This window comes from Micromys minutus (assembly GCF_963924665.1).
Source record: "Micromys minutus genome assembly, chromosome: 32".
NCBI lineage: Eukaryota > Metazoa > Chordata > Mammalia > Rodentia > Muridae > Micromys > Micromys minutus.
Window position 1 is genome coordinate 14918990 of NC_137967.1, and position 16287 is coordinate 14935276.

The window sequence follows — 16287 nt, forward strand, 5'->3', positions numbered from 1 at the left end:
TAGTGGAAAAAAATTCTCTTTGAATATTTATTTATTTTGAGTCTGGGTCTCACTCTAGGCCGATCTGCAAGCCACTCAGTAGATTTGATTTGCACTGAATTCATGTAGATCAGTCTGTCCCTGTCGCACAAATACTTGGACTAAAGGCAAACTTCATCACATACTAGGTGTACTTTTTTACGTTGGTGTTTACGGGACTTATTTCTACATTAAGTATTTCCTTTCTTAGCTGAACAATATTCTGTTTTGAGTTATGCGTATGGGTTTTTTTTTATCCAGCCAGACACTTATGGTTGTTATAGTAATTTATAGATCAGTTTATTTTAATAAATCAGATAAAGCAGATCTAAGCATTCGTTTACAATTCTTTCTTTATTTATTTATTTATTTATTTATTTATTTATTTATTTATTTATTTATTGTTCTTCAAGACAGTTTCATTGTATAGCCTGTCCTGGAACTCACTCTGTAGACCAGGATGGCCTCAACTCAGAGTTCTGCCTGCCTCTACCTCTTTAGTTCTGGGGTTAAAAGCCTGTGCCAGCACCTCTGGCCTTTGTCAGAACTTTAAATACATACGTGCCTGTACAGGTCAAAAGTCACATCACCTAGTAACAGAGCTGCCTGTGGTGGGGGCTGGGAACAGAACTCTGGAACACATAATGCTTGAGACAGTGTTTCAATGTCATTCTCTGGAGTTTAATTATATGTTCAGAGGGTGAGCCATGGTATTAAGGCTTCGTTTACACACTAAGGGCATCGGTATCTATAAATTATATTTTAACTTTAGGTGCTTTTAGTCGAATGTTGGTCTTTCCTCCCCCCCCCCCCCCCCCCACTCCATATATCTTAGCTTGGCCCATTGCTTAGTCCTGCGGAGTCCCGAGCTTTCAAACGTGAACCATTATGCCTGGCATCAAACTGTTCCTGAGTTGGTGAGAGTGGAGACCTCGTGCCTGCATTCTCTACTCCGTCCTTCCAAAGGACACCCTGACTGCTCTCTTCCCGGTGCTAACTCCCACGGGATTTATCCCAGCTTCTACCCAATTTCCCAATGCGGTTGGTGATGTGTTTACAAAAGATATGTGCTGGAGAAGACGGCTCAGCGGCTAAATCACTGACTGCTCTTCCAGATGTCCCAGCAACCACATGGTGGCTCACAACCATCTGTAATGAGATCCAATGCCCGCTTCTGGTGTGTCTGAAGACAGCTACAGTGTACTCGTTTAAAAAAAAAAAAGTCCCGGGTTTCCGCACCAATCTTAGGAAAAAAAAAGATAAAGAGAGTGTGTGTGTGTGGGGGGGGGGGATCTGGTCCAGGGAGGTGCGGCGAGGTATGGGGGGAAGGGGGATGCCTCTGGGGGACCCATGTTGGGAATCCCTTCCCCCTGAGGGACCAGCCACACGACTGTATACTTAGAGCGTGGGGAGGGGAGTTAAGAGGGTAGTAGGGGCAGAGAGAAGAGAGGAGTAGAGAAGTAGAGGCCGCCCATGAGCATGTGGAGAGAGACGGGGCGGGGGGGGGGGGGCACGGAGGGAATGGGGAGAGGAGGGGAAAATGGATAAGGGCAAGAGAAGAGAGGAAGAGGAGGGGCAAACAGCCCCTTTTATAGTGCCAGTTAACTGTAGGGCAGAACATATCTGGCTGTTGCCAGGTAACTGTGGGGTGGGGTATACAGAGTCCCAACAGTTTGTCCTATTAAAGATGTCGACTCTCTTCCAGTTGCCTCTGATTCTGGTGCCTCTCGGGGTTGCTGGGGGTTTTCCTCGGGAGCAGAGTTCCTGAATTGCCTGTTTTTTTTCATGAATGGTTTTTCTATAAAGTGGATTGTACCACCTTCACCTTGATTTCTCCTCTCATATGGTTTCTCCCACAAACCCTCTCACTTTTCTTTTTCTTCCCTGTCTGGATCCCCTGTGCAGAATGGTTTCTTCCAGGAGAGGGCGGAGTATTCAGGGTGGCAACGAGGTTTCTAAGAATAACAGAACTCATGACCCCATGTCCTATCGGACGATGTACAGTCAAGGGCCACTGTGTTTGGATCTACGTTCTTTATCTTATTCTGTGTAATCTGGCCGGATAGCTATTTCTCCACTGTACGGAATGTATAAGTATCAAATATGGCGGCCTACACGGTATCACTGGGCGCGGCCATAGCCTCCTAAGGAATTGTCTAAAAAGGCTCTTCACGCTATACATGCACGCTGTGGGCTGTTGGATTCCTCAGGCAGGGCAGGCAACGCTGAGCATGCGCAGTAGTAATCGCCCGCGACTTTTTTTTTTCTTTTTAGACCGGAAGTGACCTTGGTCCTTGAAGGTGTTTCTCCCCCTCCCCCGCGCTGTCCATTGAGTCTTAAGAATAAGAAGTCTTCAGCGATGATTCCGGTTGGTTTCAACTAGAATTCTCTAGAGTCAGTAGTGTGTGTGTGTTGGGAGTTAGTCTGCCGTGTAGATGGTTGTCAGTAGCAAGGGTTTCTCCTATCCATAACGGGACTCTGGATTTTGGAGGAGGGAGGTTTGCCGGGTGAAGTGTGATTGTCGTGACACGTGAGTGATGTTAGGAAATGTGATAAGTGATTGTCTGTGACACCCGAGGGTCCGTGGGGTCTGTGATCGGTTTCCTTTTAACCCGAAAGTTTAGCTCATTTTTAGCCTCGGTTAATGCGAGAATTTACATTCTTTATTTATATGTAGACTTTTAATTTTATTGTTCTTTAAATATAAATGGTTTTCTTTTTTACATTTATTTTCTTTGATCCAGGAGTCATTTGGAAATGCATTTTCTGTTTCAGATAATATCTCTGGGTAGTGGTCGAGTTGAAAAGTGCTTTATGGTCGATACCATAATCGTTTTCATAAATGTCACATTGCATAAAAATTACTGTTCCCCAATTTTATTGTGATATATATATATATATATATATATATATCATATGACTTTACAGTTTTGTTTTTGTTTTTTGTAGCCCTGGCTGTCCCAGAACTCACTCTGTAGACCATTCTGGACTCACAGAGATCCACCTGCCTCTACCTCTGGAGTTTTGGGATTAAAGGCCTGCACCACCACACCAGCAGACGTTACAATTTTTTGTCTGCTAAGTTGTGGTGGAGGTATATCACAAGAGAAACGTGATTTGTCCCTCTTTCCTCCGTCCATTTCTGGTTTATATGTTTAAAGTTATATTGTTATCAACACTTATGTGTATTTTTACAAAATATATTTATTCTCCGAAGATTTGTGTACAGTGTATTTTGGTCCCACCAATGCTTACTACCTCCACCGAGTGATTTTTAGTAATAGGTATGACTAAGTACCTCAAGAGATCTTATTAGCAGTTTTGAGCTTCTGCCATCAGTTTGTAAAGGAGCTTATTTTTACAAACATCTTTTCATTTTGCTAGTTTTCTATCTTTTGTCCAGTTTTTACCCCTTGGCTTTTTTAAAGCAATTGCTAGATTTATTTTTTTTATATATAAAACATTAGAAATGTGTCTCATGGTGAAAATAATATATATCAATATTTTAGTTTGTGGAGCTTTTTTCCTTTTCTTCAAACTGGGGATTAGACCCAGGACCTCAAGCATGCTGGGCAGATGCTCTCACCTTGAGCGATGACCTCCTAGTCCCCCCCCCCACTACATACACATACATCACAGTGTTTGTGTGTGTGCACACACACTCGTGACAGCCCAGAGATGCCATGTCACAGGTCTGGAAGTCAGAATACCTCATGGGAATTGGTTTCCTTTTCCTTCCCATGTGGGTACCTGGCATCACACGTGGGTCATCAGCCCTGGTGGCAAGTGCCTTTTCCAACTGGGTCACCTTGCTGCCCATTGTGGCATATTTTATCGTATAGGATGGCCTGCTCAGAAGTGTGTGGTCTCTCTTTGATAGCTTCTAGGTTTCCTCTTACGTGTGCTGTGCGTGTGGAAGCTTCTCTCTCTGGGCATAGCTTGATGCCATTGTGGAGTTGACAGCTGGAGCAGAGCTCTTAGTGACAGGCCTGTGGTCACGTGGAGCCATGAATTCCCTAGGGCTTCTACTCCTTCCTCTAGCTTCGGGGGATCATGGGAGATTAATTAAAAACAGGACTTGCTATAGTGCCCAAGAGGTCGTCATCTACGAAGGGGTGAGATCACTTTAATATGATGCAGCAGTTTTGGGGGGTCACCCACGCTCCTTTTAATCCCTCCCCACCTGTCTTCTGTAAGCAAGCCCCATAGACTCACCAGTGTGGACTTGGATAAAGTTTTGTTGTTTGCCACTGGTCCAGTTTGGCGTAAATCATTTGTCTAGTCTGGTGTAATTAGAATTTAGTGTGTCTCCCCCGTGTAACAGACAGCACCATATGTGTTTCACACAGTATTGCACAAACACAGACTCCAAGAATATATTTTAATATGGAGGAGGGGTAGGTGTCTAAAGTACATATATTGAGTTTTCAGGCCTTCCTGAGTTCGTTTACTGAGCAGCGTGTGAGGGTTGATTGAGTTTCTTTCCAGAAGCAAACATCAATCACGAAATGAATGCCTTGGGTACATTTTACCTTTTTTTGCATTTATTCAGTGTATGTGTGTGTTTGTGTGCAGGAGCACATGCCATGGTGTGGGTATGAAGGGAGATGGTAATTTTGTGGGGTCGCCCCCTGGGGGGGGCGACAATGCTCTTTCACTGGGTGAGTCTTGGGGATGGGACTCAGGTTGTCAAAGTTGGTTGTAGATGCCTTTACCCTCTAAGACGTCTCTCCAAACCCAGATTTTCTTAAATTTTCTACTCTCCCAGCAGTTTCTTGAGGGTAGTCCCCGGTACAGCAGTTTTCAGCATAATTATGAAAACTAGTTAAAAGCATGCATTCTTAGATCCCTAAACCTGCTGGGATAGAAGTCATCGGAGTGAGGTTGAGATTTTTTTTTTTTTTAAACTGTATTTTGACAATCCCTCTAGATAATCTGAGCGCATGCCTGCTCAAATTTGAGAGCGACTGCTCTGTGGTACCTTGAGGTACCCGGATGTGTTTCAGCGGCGAGCGTCTAACGATTAAGGATTTGACCTTTCTGGGTGTCCTGGTATCTCTGCACGGCTCTTTCCAAGATCTTCCACCAACATTCTACAGCGCTGCTTCTTCCTCACAGCTCTGACTGAACTCACAGAGGACCGCTAAGCATCTGGTTGCTGAGAACAGGGTCTGGACCCAGGGCAATCATGGCGACTGACTGGACTTCAACCCCGGAAGCTACAGCCTTGGCCCCGGAGGATCCTGGGAGCTCCTGTGAGGTCAGTGGGAGGGGCCTTGGGGTGGGCGTTCTTCCCAGGAGTTGATGTCCTTGATTTGTCCCTGGTGGAGGAGAAGCAGAGAGGCCACCGGAGCAACTGGACTCCTACTCCTCAGGGAGCCAACCTTGATCTTTTTAAAACCAAAACCCAAGAAACACCTGAGCAAATGTTATCCACTCCAGAGGCAATGAGGGTGGACCATATTGAAAGACTTTTATTTTTTTTCTTCTGCCGTGTTTATCTGTTGTCTGTGGATATAATTCTTGGTAGAAATTACTTCCACAGAGCACAAATACCCCCTTGATTCAGTGACATTTCTGCTTCTCAGTAGGTCTCCAATGTTCATTTTTCCTCCACGATTTTAGCTGCTCTCCTTTTTGGGAAGCATTGTCAACTTTGTCTCCTCCCCCTCCGTTTGAGCTGCTGTTGCCACTACGGACATTTAATTTCAAGTTATGGTTTTAAACATTTTACTCCGGGAGATGGCTAAGTATGCTCACCCCATAAGCCTGGAGACCCAAAATCAATGCCTGCAACCACATCAAAGTGGGAAGAGAACAGACCCATAAAGATGTCTTGACCAAGGCAAGCTCGGTCAAACATCTAGTTCCCTGGGACAGGATGGGAAAGAGAGACAATTAGACTATTAGACAAAACTGCAGCATTAGACAAACCTCCCCCCCCCCCCAGCCAGTTCTGAGGCTGAAAAGGCAGATTTAATTCTTCCAGTCTCCTTTTACACCATTTTAATTACATGCAAGTAATAATAAGTTCTAGCTTAAGGGAACAAGAAAGGCAAAGAACACAGATAGACAGGGAACAAGCAAGGCCATAAACAAAATCTCCATCACCGTTTTTCAGGGCTTGTAAGTAGGGCAGGATTATCTGAGCCTGCTTCCCTGTCCAAGGTCAAAGTCAAGTTATTGCCTGAAGCCTGTTTCTTTGTTCTAGCCTAAAATCATATTCCTCTCTGAGCTTACTTCCCTGTCCTAGCCCAATGTCAAATTCCTGCCTGAGGTAGCTCTGCTTTCTTGTCCTGGCCCAATGTCAAACTCTTGCCTAGTGACCCCAAAAGCTCCCCATGTTGTCTTCTGTCTCTGTACACCATCACCACACACACAGGCCCTTTAGCTTGGGCTAAAGGCTGCTGGGACTTGAAGACTGCCAAGTGACATGATGTCAGAGTTTCTTTATCATATACAGCCTGCACCTCTTTCTCAGCAAGGCAACCTTTGCCAAGCAGCTGATCTGTGGAAATCTCTCTACCCCTGGCACTATCTCCTTCGCCTCTTCTCTCCACCAGGAGATCCACTGTAAATGTGATGCAGGTTCTCGTATTGCTTTTGCCACATTCCTTCCAGTCTTGGGGGATTATTCTATTTTTAATAGTCCAAGAAATCAGGATTTATTTTTTATAAATGGCAAATGCATTCCAAGATTAGTGACATTTTCCTTAAATTTTCTTAGTTCTAACACATCCGTGGGTTGCTATTCGAATTCCTGATAACCCTGTGATTATCATCTGGTGGTCTTTGTTGTATATTAACCAGATAAACTACCGTTTGTTTTCTTAACAACCTTCGGTAGGCTTTCTCTAATTTTACCTTCTGTCTTTATCTGAGTGTTTTCCCCTGATTGACGTGTTAAGTTCCTTCCTTAAGGTCTGTGCCCGTCTCTCTCCTTTTGCCGCTCCTCCTCTTCCATAAGTTCCCGAATTCTCTGCTCACGGTTCTGCGTCCACACTTTCACTTTATTTATGTAGTAATTCTGTTGTTCTGCTGTCTGTTTTATTATGGTTGGTCAGTTTTAAAAGATTCTCTCCGAGCCTTGCTTCCCATCCTCATCATTTTCTCTCTGCCGCTCAGTCTGGCCTGGGAGCTGCTGCATCCTTTGTCTTAGCATCTGTTCCAGCTCCTGACTCCAACCTCCGTTTTCCTCTCTCAGTTGCCTGTCCTTACCTGTACATTCTTGTATTTTTAGTTCTAGTGTTTCCTCTAATCCCCTTTTTTTTAAAAATTGGGCTAATCCCTTTTCTAAGGCTTGGAATTTTTTTTTTAATCTACGGCCCTGCCTTTTGAAAAGACGTAGTAAACCAAGATAATTCTTTATACTTGATCTGCAGCTTTTTGTACCTTTGTCTCTCTCTGCTGTTTGGTTCAGGACACTGCAGTCCTTTCTGGTTCTTTTATTCACAGGGAGGGCCTATCTGTAGAAAGACCTGCTGCCTCTGTGCTTTTGTGTGTGTTGCAGCCAGCATCTTGTGCCCTGATCTCAGGCAGTTCGGAGAGTGGAGAGTGGATCTCGCTGCCCGGTGTCCTGTTTAGATGTGGCGGATATGAGGAAGTGAGCACAGGAAGGCTCCCTTGGTTATAGGTGCCCAGATCAGCCTGCTGTGTCCGTGAGAAAATTACCACCTGTCTCCGAGGTTCCCAGTCCTTTCCTAGGATCAGGGAACCCCAACTGTGTTTCAAGAGTGGCATTGCCCAAGTCCCACCTCAGCTTGGGGTGCTGCCCCTGGCTGCCGAGGTGTGCTTGGGGCATGGGGAGGGAGCCTCTTGGCAGCTCTCTGTAAACCTCTCAGACTCACTCAGCTTTCGACCCACACATTGCTGCAACCCTAGATCACAGCCCCGGACATTTATTGGGGGGTGGGAAGAGGGGTGGACATTTTAATCTCAGGTTAGTTAGGTTCTAAGCGATATGTTGGTGCGCCAGTTTGGTGCAGTAATTTCCAACCCCAATAAGCCTGTATAAAAACCACACAGCCCAGTTATATATATAAGCTGTATGCCTAGATTGGGAAGATCTATCACCATCCTAATTTATTTTCCAGCTTTGAGACCCTTTGGTCATGTGGTTCTGTTCTGTGTTGGCTTTCACCTTTTCTTCCTTGGTCCTCTCTCTCTTCCTTCTCCTCTCCTTCCCTGCTTCCCCCACTTCCCCCCACTCTAAGACTTCCAGTCCCACCTTTCCCTTCCACTGCCCAATCACAGGCTCCAGCCTTTATTTGACCAGTTAGAATGAGGAGAAGGTTCACAAGAGAGAGGCAGAATTAGCATCAGAATACAAACAGCAAGGGGACAACCCACATTTCCCCCTTTTTATTCAATTAAAAGGCTTCTTCCTCTTAGATATAAACTGAGCACAACCATCACAAGTATGCAAATTATAAAGTATACAAAGAATTACTGTAGTGACCATTTTGGAATTTTGATTTTTAAAAACACAGAAATGTTGTAAGAATGTGTTTTTTGTTTTAATTCCAGGTGTGGGTTATGGGGCTGCTTCAGACTGTCCACAGCAGCTGACTGTGATTTGCCTCCTGCTCTAGCAGGGGTGCGATTTTGCCAGCCACAGATAGTTTCTGTGAGTGTGTAACATTTGGCCTTCTGGTGACTTTTCAGAGGGTGTTTTAAATGCTAGGGCTTCAAAAGGCAGGGTGGGCTGTAGCTTGTTGGTTGACTGAGGTCTTTTTTAAGTAGTCATGTGACAAGAAGAAAGGAGAAATTAGATATTCTGATTGCAAATATCAAGGTTGCCCCAAGAAACTTGATGTCCCTATTGGCAAGAAGTAGTCCAATAAGAACGCCACCCCTTTCCCCTCTAGCCTCCTTTCTCTCCTATCTGCTGTTAGGGGGTTGAAAGGGTGGAAAAAAAGAGGTAGAAAAGGTGAGGAGAAAGAAGAATCCACAAAGTATCAAAGGCCGGATACAAATTACAATATTTATTTACTAATGTATTTTTACATAAAAGTAAGCAGAGATCACCACTGGCCCATCTGTGGGCTGAGCTGAAGTGGTTCCCAGGCCCCTGGAGCAAGCCATACCCGGCAAGATGGTGGAGCGCCCTGAACTGAGGATTGATTTCTGCCCTTGTTCTGTTTCTTCTCTGTGATGAAGTACCCTCACTGAAGCAACATAACAAAGGAAGGGCTTATTTTGCTCACAGTCGCAAGTTATAGTCATCACGTAGGGATGTCAAAGTGTGAGGAACTTGTCACACCTGCAGTCAAGAGCAAAGAGAAAAAATGCATTAATGTGCTTAATTTGCTCTGCCTCCCCACCCCCATCGGCCACATCTGCAGTCTGGGATCCCCTACCTCGGGAACCGGGAACTGCAGTGGCTGCTGTCAGTTGACAGAAGACAGCCTCCCTCAGGCCGACTTGATCTAGACGATTCCTCACTGGTATTCTCTTGCCACAATGCTAAATTGGGTGAGGTTGACAAACCTACCCATTACAGTGATCGCTGGGGTCTTCTTACCCTCCTGCCTTGGAGCCAGGGACAGCTACCAGGGGCCTGGAGGGCAGTAAAGCCGTTGTGTTTTGGTCTCTCGTGTGGACCTCCTGATTTCTGTGATGCCCTCTAGCCTTCTTCTTAGGTTCTTTTCATCAAAACACAGTAGTTTCTTTGTTACTTTGTGGGATGAGCTTTACAGGTTCTACCAGACTGAAGACAAAAACAAAACCCATGCTTCCTAGTTCTAAATATGGTTTCACACCCCCACAACCCCCCCCCCCCAAGTATTTACTCTGAACAGGAATTTGCTCTTACAGGGACTAGTGTCCTTCATGGATGTGACTATAGATTTCAGCAGAGAGGAGTGGCAGCGTCTAGACCCTGCTCAAAGAAGTCTCTACCAGGATGTGATGCAGGAGACCTACAGCCACCTGCGTTCAGTGGGTAAGCAGAGTCTCCTGGGTGGGAAGGAGGTCTCACTGAGCATATTCTATTCTCAGTTGGATGCCTGCTCTGAGGCATCTTAAGATTTATTTGTGTGTGTGTGTGTGTGTGTGTGTTGTGATCACACTCACGAAGGTGCAGTATCTGTGGAGGCCAGAAGAGGGCATTAGTTTCCCTAGAACTGTATTTACAGGCAGCTGTGAGTGTCCAACGTGGATGCTGTGAACCAAACCTTCAATTTAAGAGTAAGTACTTGTAACTGTTGAGCGTCTTTCCAGCTCTGCCTGTGAGCAGGGTTCTTTATCTCCTTTGTGCATTGCTCACATCCTGTTCCCGGAGATGTGCGGCTACTCCAGAACAAACTCACCGAGCCATAGAACGACCGATGGGTCTGTGAAGTGGCAGTGGTTGGGCCCAGTCCTTTGTCGCTTTCCAAGGACGTGATAGCAAAGTTCTCAGGACAGAGGTTTGTATACCGGAGTGAGGGAGGGAGACACTGGCGTTAAAGAATGAGAGCCCGTGCCAGCACTGTGCGGTGAATGTGTGCAACCCATTTGGGTGGGAGGCAAGAGATCTCAGCAAAGCAAGAGACAGAAATCTCCACCGTCTAAGCCGATCAGCACCGTAGAAATGCTATTAAGATGGCTTCTGGGGAAAGTTCTAAATTATTCCTATTGCTTGAGGACCCTTGACATTAATTTCTCCGGTTCCTGGATGGCTTGCACCCGGACAGCCTCCGCCATTGCTGTCTTCTTGGCTTTAGATTCTACTGTGTGCTAATCTACCTCATTCCTTCGTTACTCCTGTTTTTTCTCTTAACCTTTTTTTCTTCACGCTTTCCTCACAGCTTTAGTCTTTATTTACGTACACGGGTATTTTGGAGTCTTTCCTTCATAGTTACTCTGTGACAAACATATTCATGCTCCCACATACCCCCTTCTTTCTTTCCTGTGAGATGCTTTAGAACTGCATCTTTGCCCCAGCGCGCTCTCCTCCTGCTGTTTTCCTGGCCCCGCGGCATGAGATTTCTCATGGTTTCCCGCCTACCTTTCCTCCCACTTATGACTTGGAGACCCTTGTCACTTAACCATTGGCAATATCTGTGTGCTGTGTTTGACACCTTTTTAAAAAAGCTGTATGTATGTATACATGTATACATGTATGTATGTATGTATGTATGTATGTATGAGTGCACTGTGACTGTCTTCAGACACACCAGAAGAGGGCCTCAGATTCCATTACAGATGGTTGTGAGCCACCATGTGGTTGCTGGGATTTGAACTCAGGACGTCTGGAAGAGCAGTCAGTGCTCTAACCACTGAGCCATCTCTCCAGACCTCTTAATCACCCTTTATAAAGCTTCAGTTTAATCCTGCCTGAGTGAGTCCGCATTTGACAGGGTCTGTCTTCCTGGTTAGCTGAGTTTCGTTGTTATTGTGATTTTTATTACTGGGCTTCACTGATGAAACCCACATTTAATTATAATTAGATTTATAATTACTAATGTCTATCTTCTAGATATTATATAAATGTAAATGTATGAATTATAATTCTAATCCAGTCTTTGACTTATGATAAAGTGTGACATCCCCACTCCTCCTGCCATGGATCATTTATATAATGGAGACAAATAAAAATCCTCTGCATTAGAAAGTTAAAAGTAAGGGCTGGAGAGATGGCTCAGTGGTTAGAGCACCGACTGCCCTTCCAGAGGTCCTGAGTTCAAATCCCAGCAACCACATGGTGGCTCACAATCATCTGTAATGAGATCTGATGCCCTCTTCTGGTGTGTCTGAAGATAGCTACAGTGTGCTCACATATATACAATAAATAAATTTTCAAAAGAAGAAAGTTAAAAATAAACGAGAACTGTGTAACAGTTCTACAGGCACAGCTCTGTCTGTGTCCTTTGCTCTTTGCTTTACTTTGCCTCGTGTAATGTGTCTACCTCGCTGTTCTCTCTGATGTCCTTTATACCTGGATGCTTCTCATCCCCCAGCCTTCTTCATCAAATCGCGCCCTCGCCCCTCTTCTCTGGGCTTGCCCTGGGTGAGCTGTGTGCGCCCTGCCGTCTAGCTGCACTGTGAGCTAAAACCATCCATTTCTCCTTCAGAGAGGAGCTTGGTTTTACAGCGGGCAGTTCTGCAACAGTTTCTTTGCACACTGAGCAAGAAAGTGGTTCTAATTTTTATTTATTTATTTATTTACACATGATGTTTTCTCGTATTTCACTCTAGAAGAACTGCAGCAGACTGGTGACCAGAAAAAGATCTACCAGCAAATAGAACATAAATCAGCAAGTGATATGGTTTTCATCAAGAAGGCGCTGGATGCAGAGAGTATGAGAGAATATCCGGCCATTCGAAAGGTGATCCATGTAAACTCATACACTGTTCTCTCCCGCACGAGGCCCCATCACTGTGACTCACTTGAGAATGAGCAGGGGCATGATTTAGACTTACAGACTCATAACGAAAATAATGGACCAAGGAGAACGAAAAAGATTACGGGATATGGTAAAATTTCTTCCCACACCAACACTGAACATAGTCTGACGGGAGAGAAACGGGACTATGATCAAGTTGAAGAAGTCCTCAGACAAGTACCTTGTCGATATCAGAAAATTCATATTGGGGGGAGATCATATGTAAGCGTTGAATTTGGAAAGCTTTTTACCCAGAAGTCACAGCTCAGGGTACATGTGAGGTCTCCCACAGGAGAGCAACTCTGTGTGTGTGTTGAATGTGGGAAGGCGTTTACCCAGAAGTCGGAATTGCTCGCACATCAACGGACCCACACCAGAGAGAAGCTCTACAAATGCAGCGACTGTGGAAAGTCCTTTTTCCAAGCGTCTTCTCTCTTCAGGCATCAGAGGATTCACACTGGGGAAAAGCTCTGTGAATGTAGCAGTTGTGGGAAACGCTTCTCTTACAAGTCAGACCTCAGGATACATCAGAAGATCCACACAGGAGAGAGACATTACAGCTGTGTGGACTGTGGGAAGGCCTTCACCCAAAAGTCCACGCTCAAGATGCACCAGAAAATCCACACGGGAGATCGGGCCTATGTCTGCATTGAATGTGGACAGGCTTTTATCCAGAAGACACACCTGGTCTCACACCAAAGAATTCACACGGGAGAAAAGCCATACGAGTGTGACAATTGTGGCAAATCCTTCGTTTCCAAGTCCCAGCTTCAGGTCCACCAGCGAATTCACTCCAGAGTGAGGCCCTGCCTGTCTCCCAACCACGGGAAAGCCTTCGGCAGCCAACCCAACCTCCTTGCACACAAGAAAGTTCAAGGGAGAGAGAAATCGTCTGTCTGCACCGAATGCGGGAAGGCCTTTACCTACCAGTCAGAGCTCATGATTCATCAGAGGACTCACACCGGAGAGAAGCCCTATCAGTGCGGGGACTGCGGCAAAGCCTTCACCCAGAAGTCAGCCCTCACCGTGCACCGAAGAATCCACACAGGAGAGAAGTCCTACGTGTGTGTGAAGTGTGGGCTGGCTTTCGTCCAGAAGGCCCACTTGGTTGCCCATCAGGTGATTCACACTGGCGAAAAGCCTTACAAATGCGGTCACTGTGGGAAACTCTTCACTTCCAAGTCGCAACTCCACGTCCACAAGCGGATTCACACCGGGGAAAAGCCGTACTCGTGCGGTAAATGTGGGAAGGCCTTTGCCAACAGGTCCAACCTTATCACGCATCAGAAAATCCACACAGGAGAGAAGTCCTACGTCTGTCCGAGGTGTGGGAAAGCCTTCACTCAGAGGTCAGACCTGGTTACACACCAGAGAATTCATACTGGAGAGAAGCCATACGGCTGTGGCACCTGCGGCAAAGCCTTTACCCAGAAATCGCACCTCAATATCCACCAGAAGATTCACACCGGAGAGAGACAGTACGAATGCCGCGACTGTGGGAAAGCCTTCAACCAGAAATCGATACTCATTGTGCACCAGAAAATCCACACCGGCGAGAAACCCTTCGCGTGCGCCCAGTGCGGGAGAGCTTTCATCCGGAAGTCCAACTTCCTCACCCACCAACGAATCCACACCGGCGAGAAACCTTACGGCTGCGGCGCCTGCGGCAAGTCCTTTACCTCCAAGTCGCAGCTCCTGGTGCACCAGCCGGTCCACACGGGCGAGAAACCGCACATGTGCGCCGAGTGTGGCAGAGCCTTCAGCGGCAGGTCAAATCTCAGTAAGCACCAGAAGACTCACACCCAGGAGAAGCCATACGTGTGTTCCGAGTGCGGGAAGACCTTCAGGCAGAAGTCAGAGTTGATGACGCACCACCGGACCCACACCGGGGAAAAGCCTTACCACTGCAGCGTCTGTGGGAAATGCTTCACCAAGAAGTCCCAGCTCCAAGTGCATCACCGAGTCCACACAGGAGAGAAGCCTTACACGTGTGCCGAGTGCGGGAAGGCCTTCACTGATAGGTCCAATTTGAACAAACACCTAGCAACACACACCGGAGAGAAACCTTACAAGTGTGCAGTCTGTGGGAAGGGCTTTGTGCAGAAGTCAGCGCTCGGTATCCATCAGGGCATCCACACCTAAGCAGTGTGAGAGAGAACTCACCGAGGACATGTCTTACTGTGATTACCGTCTCTGTGGAATAGAATAGTACGTATATTATTGAAATTTTAAAAAAATTCCTGGCGACTGTGTCGCTGCTCAGAAGAGGATAACAGAGAAGGCACTGAATATGATTAGGGGGAAGGACATTGCTCCTTGCTGAGAAGAAATTTGAGACAATAAAAGCTTTCTTGGGGGGGGGGGCAACAGTGGAACACTTGCCAAGTTCTTCACAAGAAAGGTTGTGTCAACCCGTGTTAATGCAAATCCTGTTGGAGGATGTTTACGGCCGACTAACTGAATGGTTACATAATCTAATGTACACGACAGGGATCGTCCTCTCTCCTGTCAGTTGTTGGCTGAAAACACCTGGGTATGGCATTTCATGTCAGTAATCCCAGCCCTCGGGAAGAGCTGAGGCAGGAGGATCACCATGAGTCCAAGGCTTGTCTGAGCTACAGGGTAAGACACTGTTTCAAAAAAACGAGAGGAAGACCATAGTAAGGACACAAACTTGAGAGCGAATGTGGACCTGCTGTCCTCACTTACACCAGGACCTGTAACGGACCTCATACGCCACAAGCACAGTCTTTGTCCAAAAACAACCAACTTCTTTTCTCCTACCTCAAGTGTCATGTCTTTTGTATTTCCCTTACCCTCAGGAAGGCTTGAAGTAAAAATCTTTAGATCACCTGGGTCAAATTAAGACCCTTCTCCCAGTTTTCTACACTCACGCGCCCTCCTCGGTGGTTTCATAAATCACAGCTTTGGGGTTGGGAAGTTAGCTAAATGCCCGCATGTGCATAGGCCGAGCAGGGGCTGCCATGCTGCCAGAAACCTTCATTGGCTGACGTTTCCTCAGCTTGGTGTGGTGCGATCTCCTCTTTGGAAATCACTTGGGTGTCATTCACAGGTGTAGTAATGAGACACTGAACTGGGCGGGTCCCCTGGCTGGCTGAGGATGGGTGGAGGGGAGAAACGCCCAGCAGCACTGCAGTGGTTCCCAACCTCCCTACCGCTGTGACCCTAAAGTAGAGGTCCTCATGCTGGGGTGACCCTGGGCCATATTCCGTCCCTACTTCATATCCATAATTTTGTTACTGTTATTCATTGTAGTGTAAAATTTTGGAGACAGAGAGATGTCAAAGGAGCCCCGACCCACAGGTTGAGTGAGACCTGTGAGTTCATTGTGTGCTCTGCCCACCTTCATACGATCCACAGCGCCCTTCTCTCCGTATTCCGAAAACACAGCAGTTGGCTTCTGGCTTCAGGGCCCTTTCCTCTGTTGTGCCTCTGCAAAGAGCAGTTTTGTTGTGGTAGCTTGCTCCGCCATGTTCTCTTCCATGACACCTCCACGAAGATCCTCCCTGCCTGCTTGGCGTAAAATCCCAGCCTCTCCTTTATCCTGCCTTGGAGGTTTTACTTAATTGTCCTTCGTTCACTGTAGAATGTTTCCCCTGTTTACCGTTACAAGTCTACACTCATGCCTGGCTGTGTGTCACGGAGATTGACCCTGGCCTGTCATACCGAGTCCCTCCGGTGCTCTATTTGACTGCAGAGGAGGATCCAACAGAAAGGACCAACTCCCCTACAACGTACCTAACTTTGCCTACAGTCTTTTCTTGATCCTACTTTGCTTAATGAAGGGGAAAACTGGGAAATATGTGGATGTCTCTTCCCAGAATTCACTGCCATGGTTCTAAAACCTCAGAGTGATTGGGGAAGGAACGTAAACAGCCCA

At 46.3% G+C, this 16287-nt stretch overlaps 1 protein-coding gene across 2 annotated transcripts; it reads left to right on the forward strand.

The window, feature by feature from the left end:
- Positions 1-2346: 2346 nt before the first annotated feature.
- Positions 2347-15160, forward strand: LOC308413938 (uncharacterized protein). 2 transcript variants are annotated; one of them, XM_080909086.1, is made up of 4 exons: positions 2347-2386; positions 5137-5278; positions 9835-9961; positions 12199-15160. In XM_080909086.1, the coding sequence occupies exons 2-4, from the start codon at positions 5207-5209 to the stop codon at positions 14526-14528; spliced, it is 2529 nt and encodes an 842-aa protein (XP_080765212.1). In that variant the 5' UTR covers positions 2347-2386; positions 5137-5206; the 3' UTR covers positions 14529-15160. The 2 variants fall into 2 exon arrangements, with proteins under 2 accessions (XP_080765212.1, XP_080765213.1); XM_080909087.1 differs by having other exon boundaries at positions 12202-15160.
- The last annotated feature ends 1127 nt before the right edge of the window (positions 15161-16287 follow it).

Bases quoted from the DNA above. Each gene is read 5' to 3' on its own strand.
- LOC308413938 (XM_080909086.1), top strand. From the start codon at position 5,207: ATGGCGACTGACTGGACTTCAACCCCGGAAGCTACAGCCTTGGCCCCG. The intron at 5,279-9,834 runs GTCAGTGGGAGG...TTGCTCTTACAG, and splicing joins ATCCTGGGAGCTCCTGTGAG to GGACTAGTGTCCTTCATGGA. The intron at 9,962-12,198 runs GTAAGCAGAGTC...ATTTCACTCTAG, and splicing joins CAGCCACCTGCGTTCAGTGG to AAGAACTGCAGCAGACTGGT.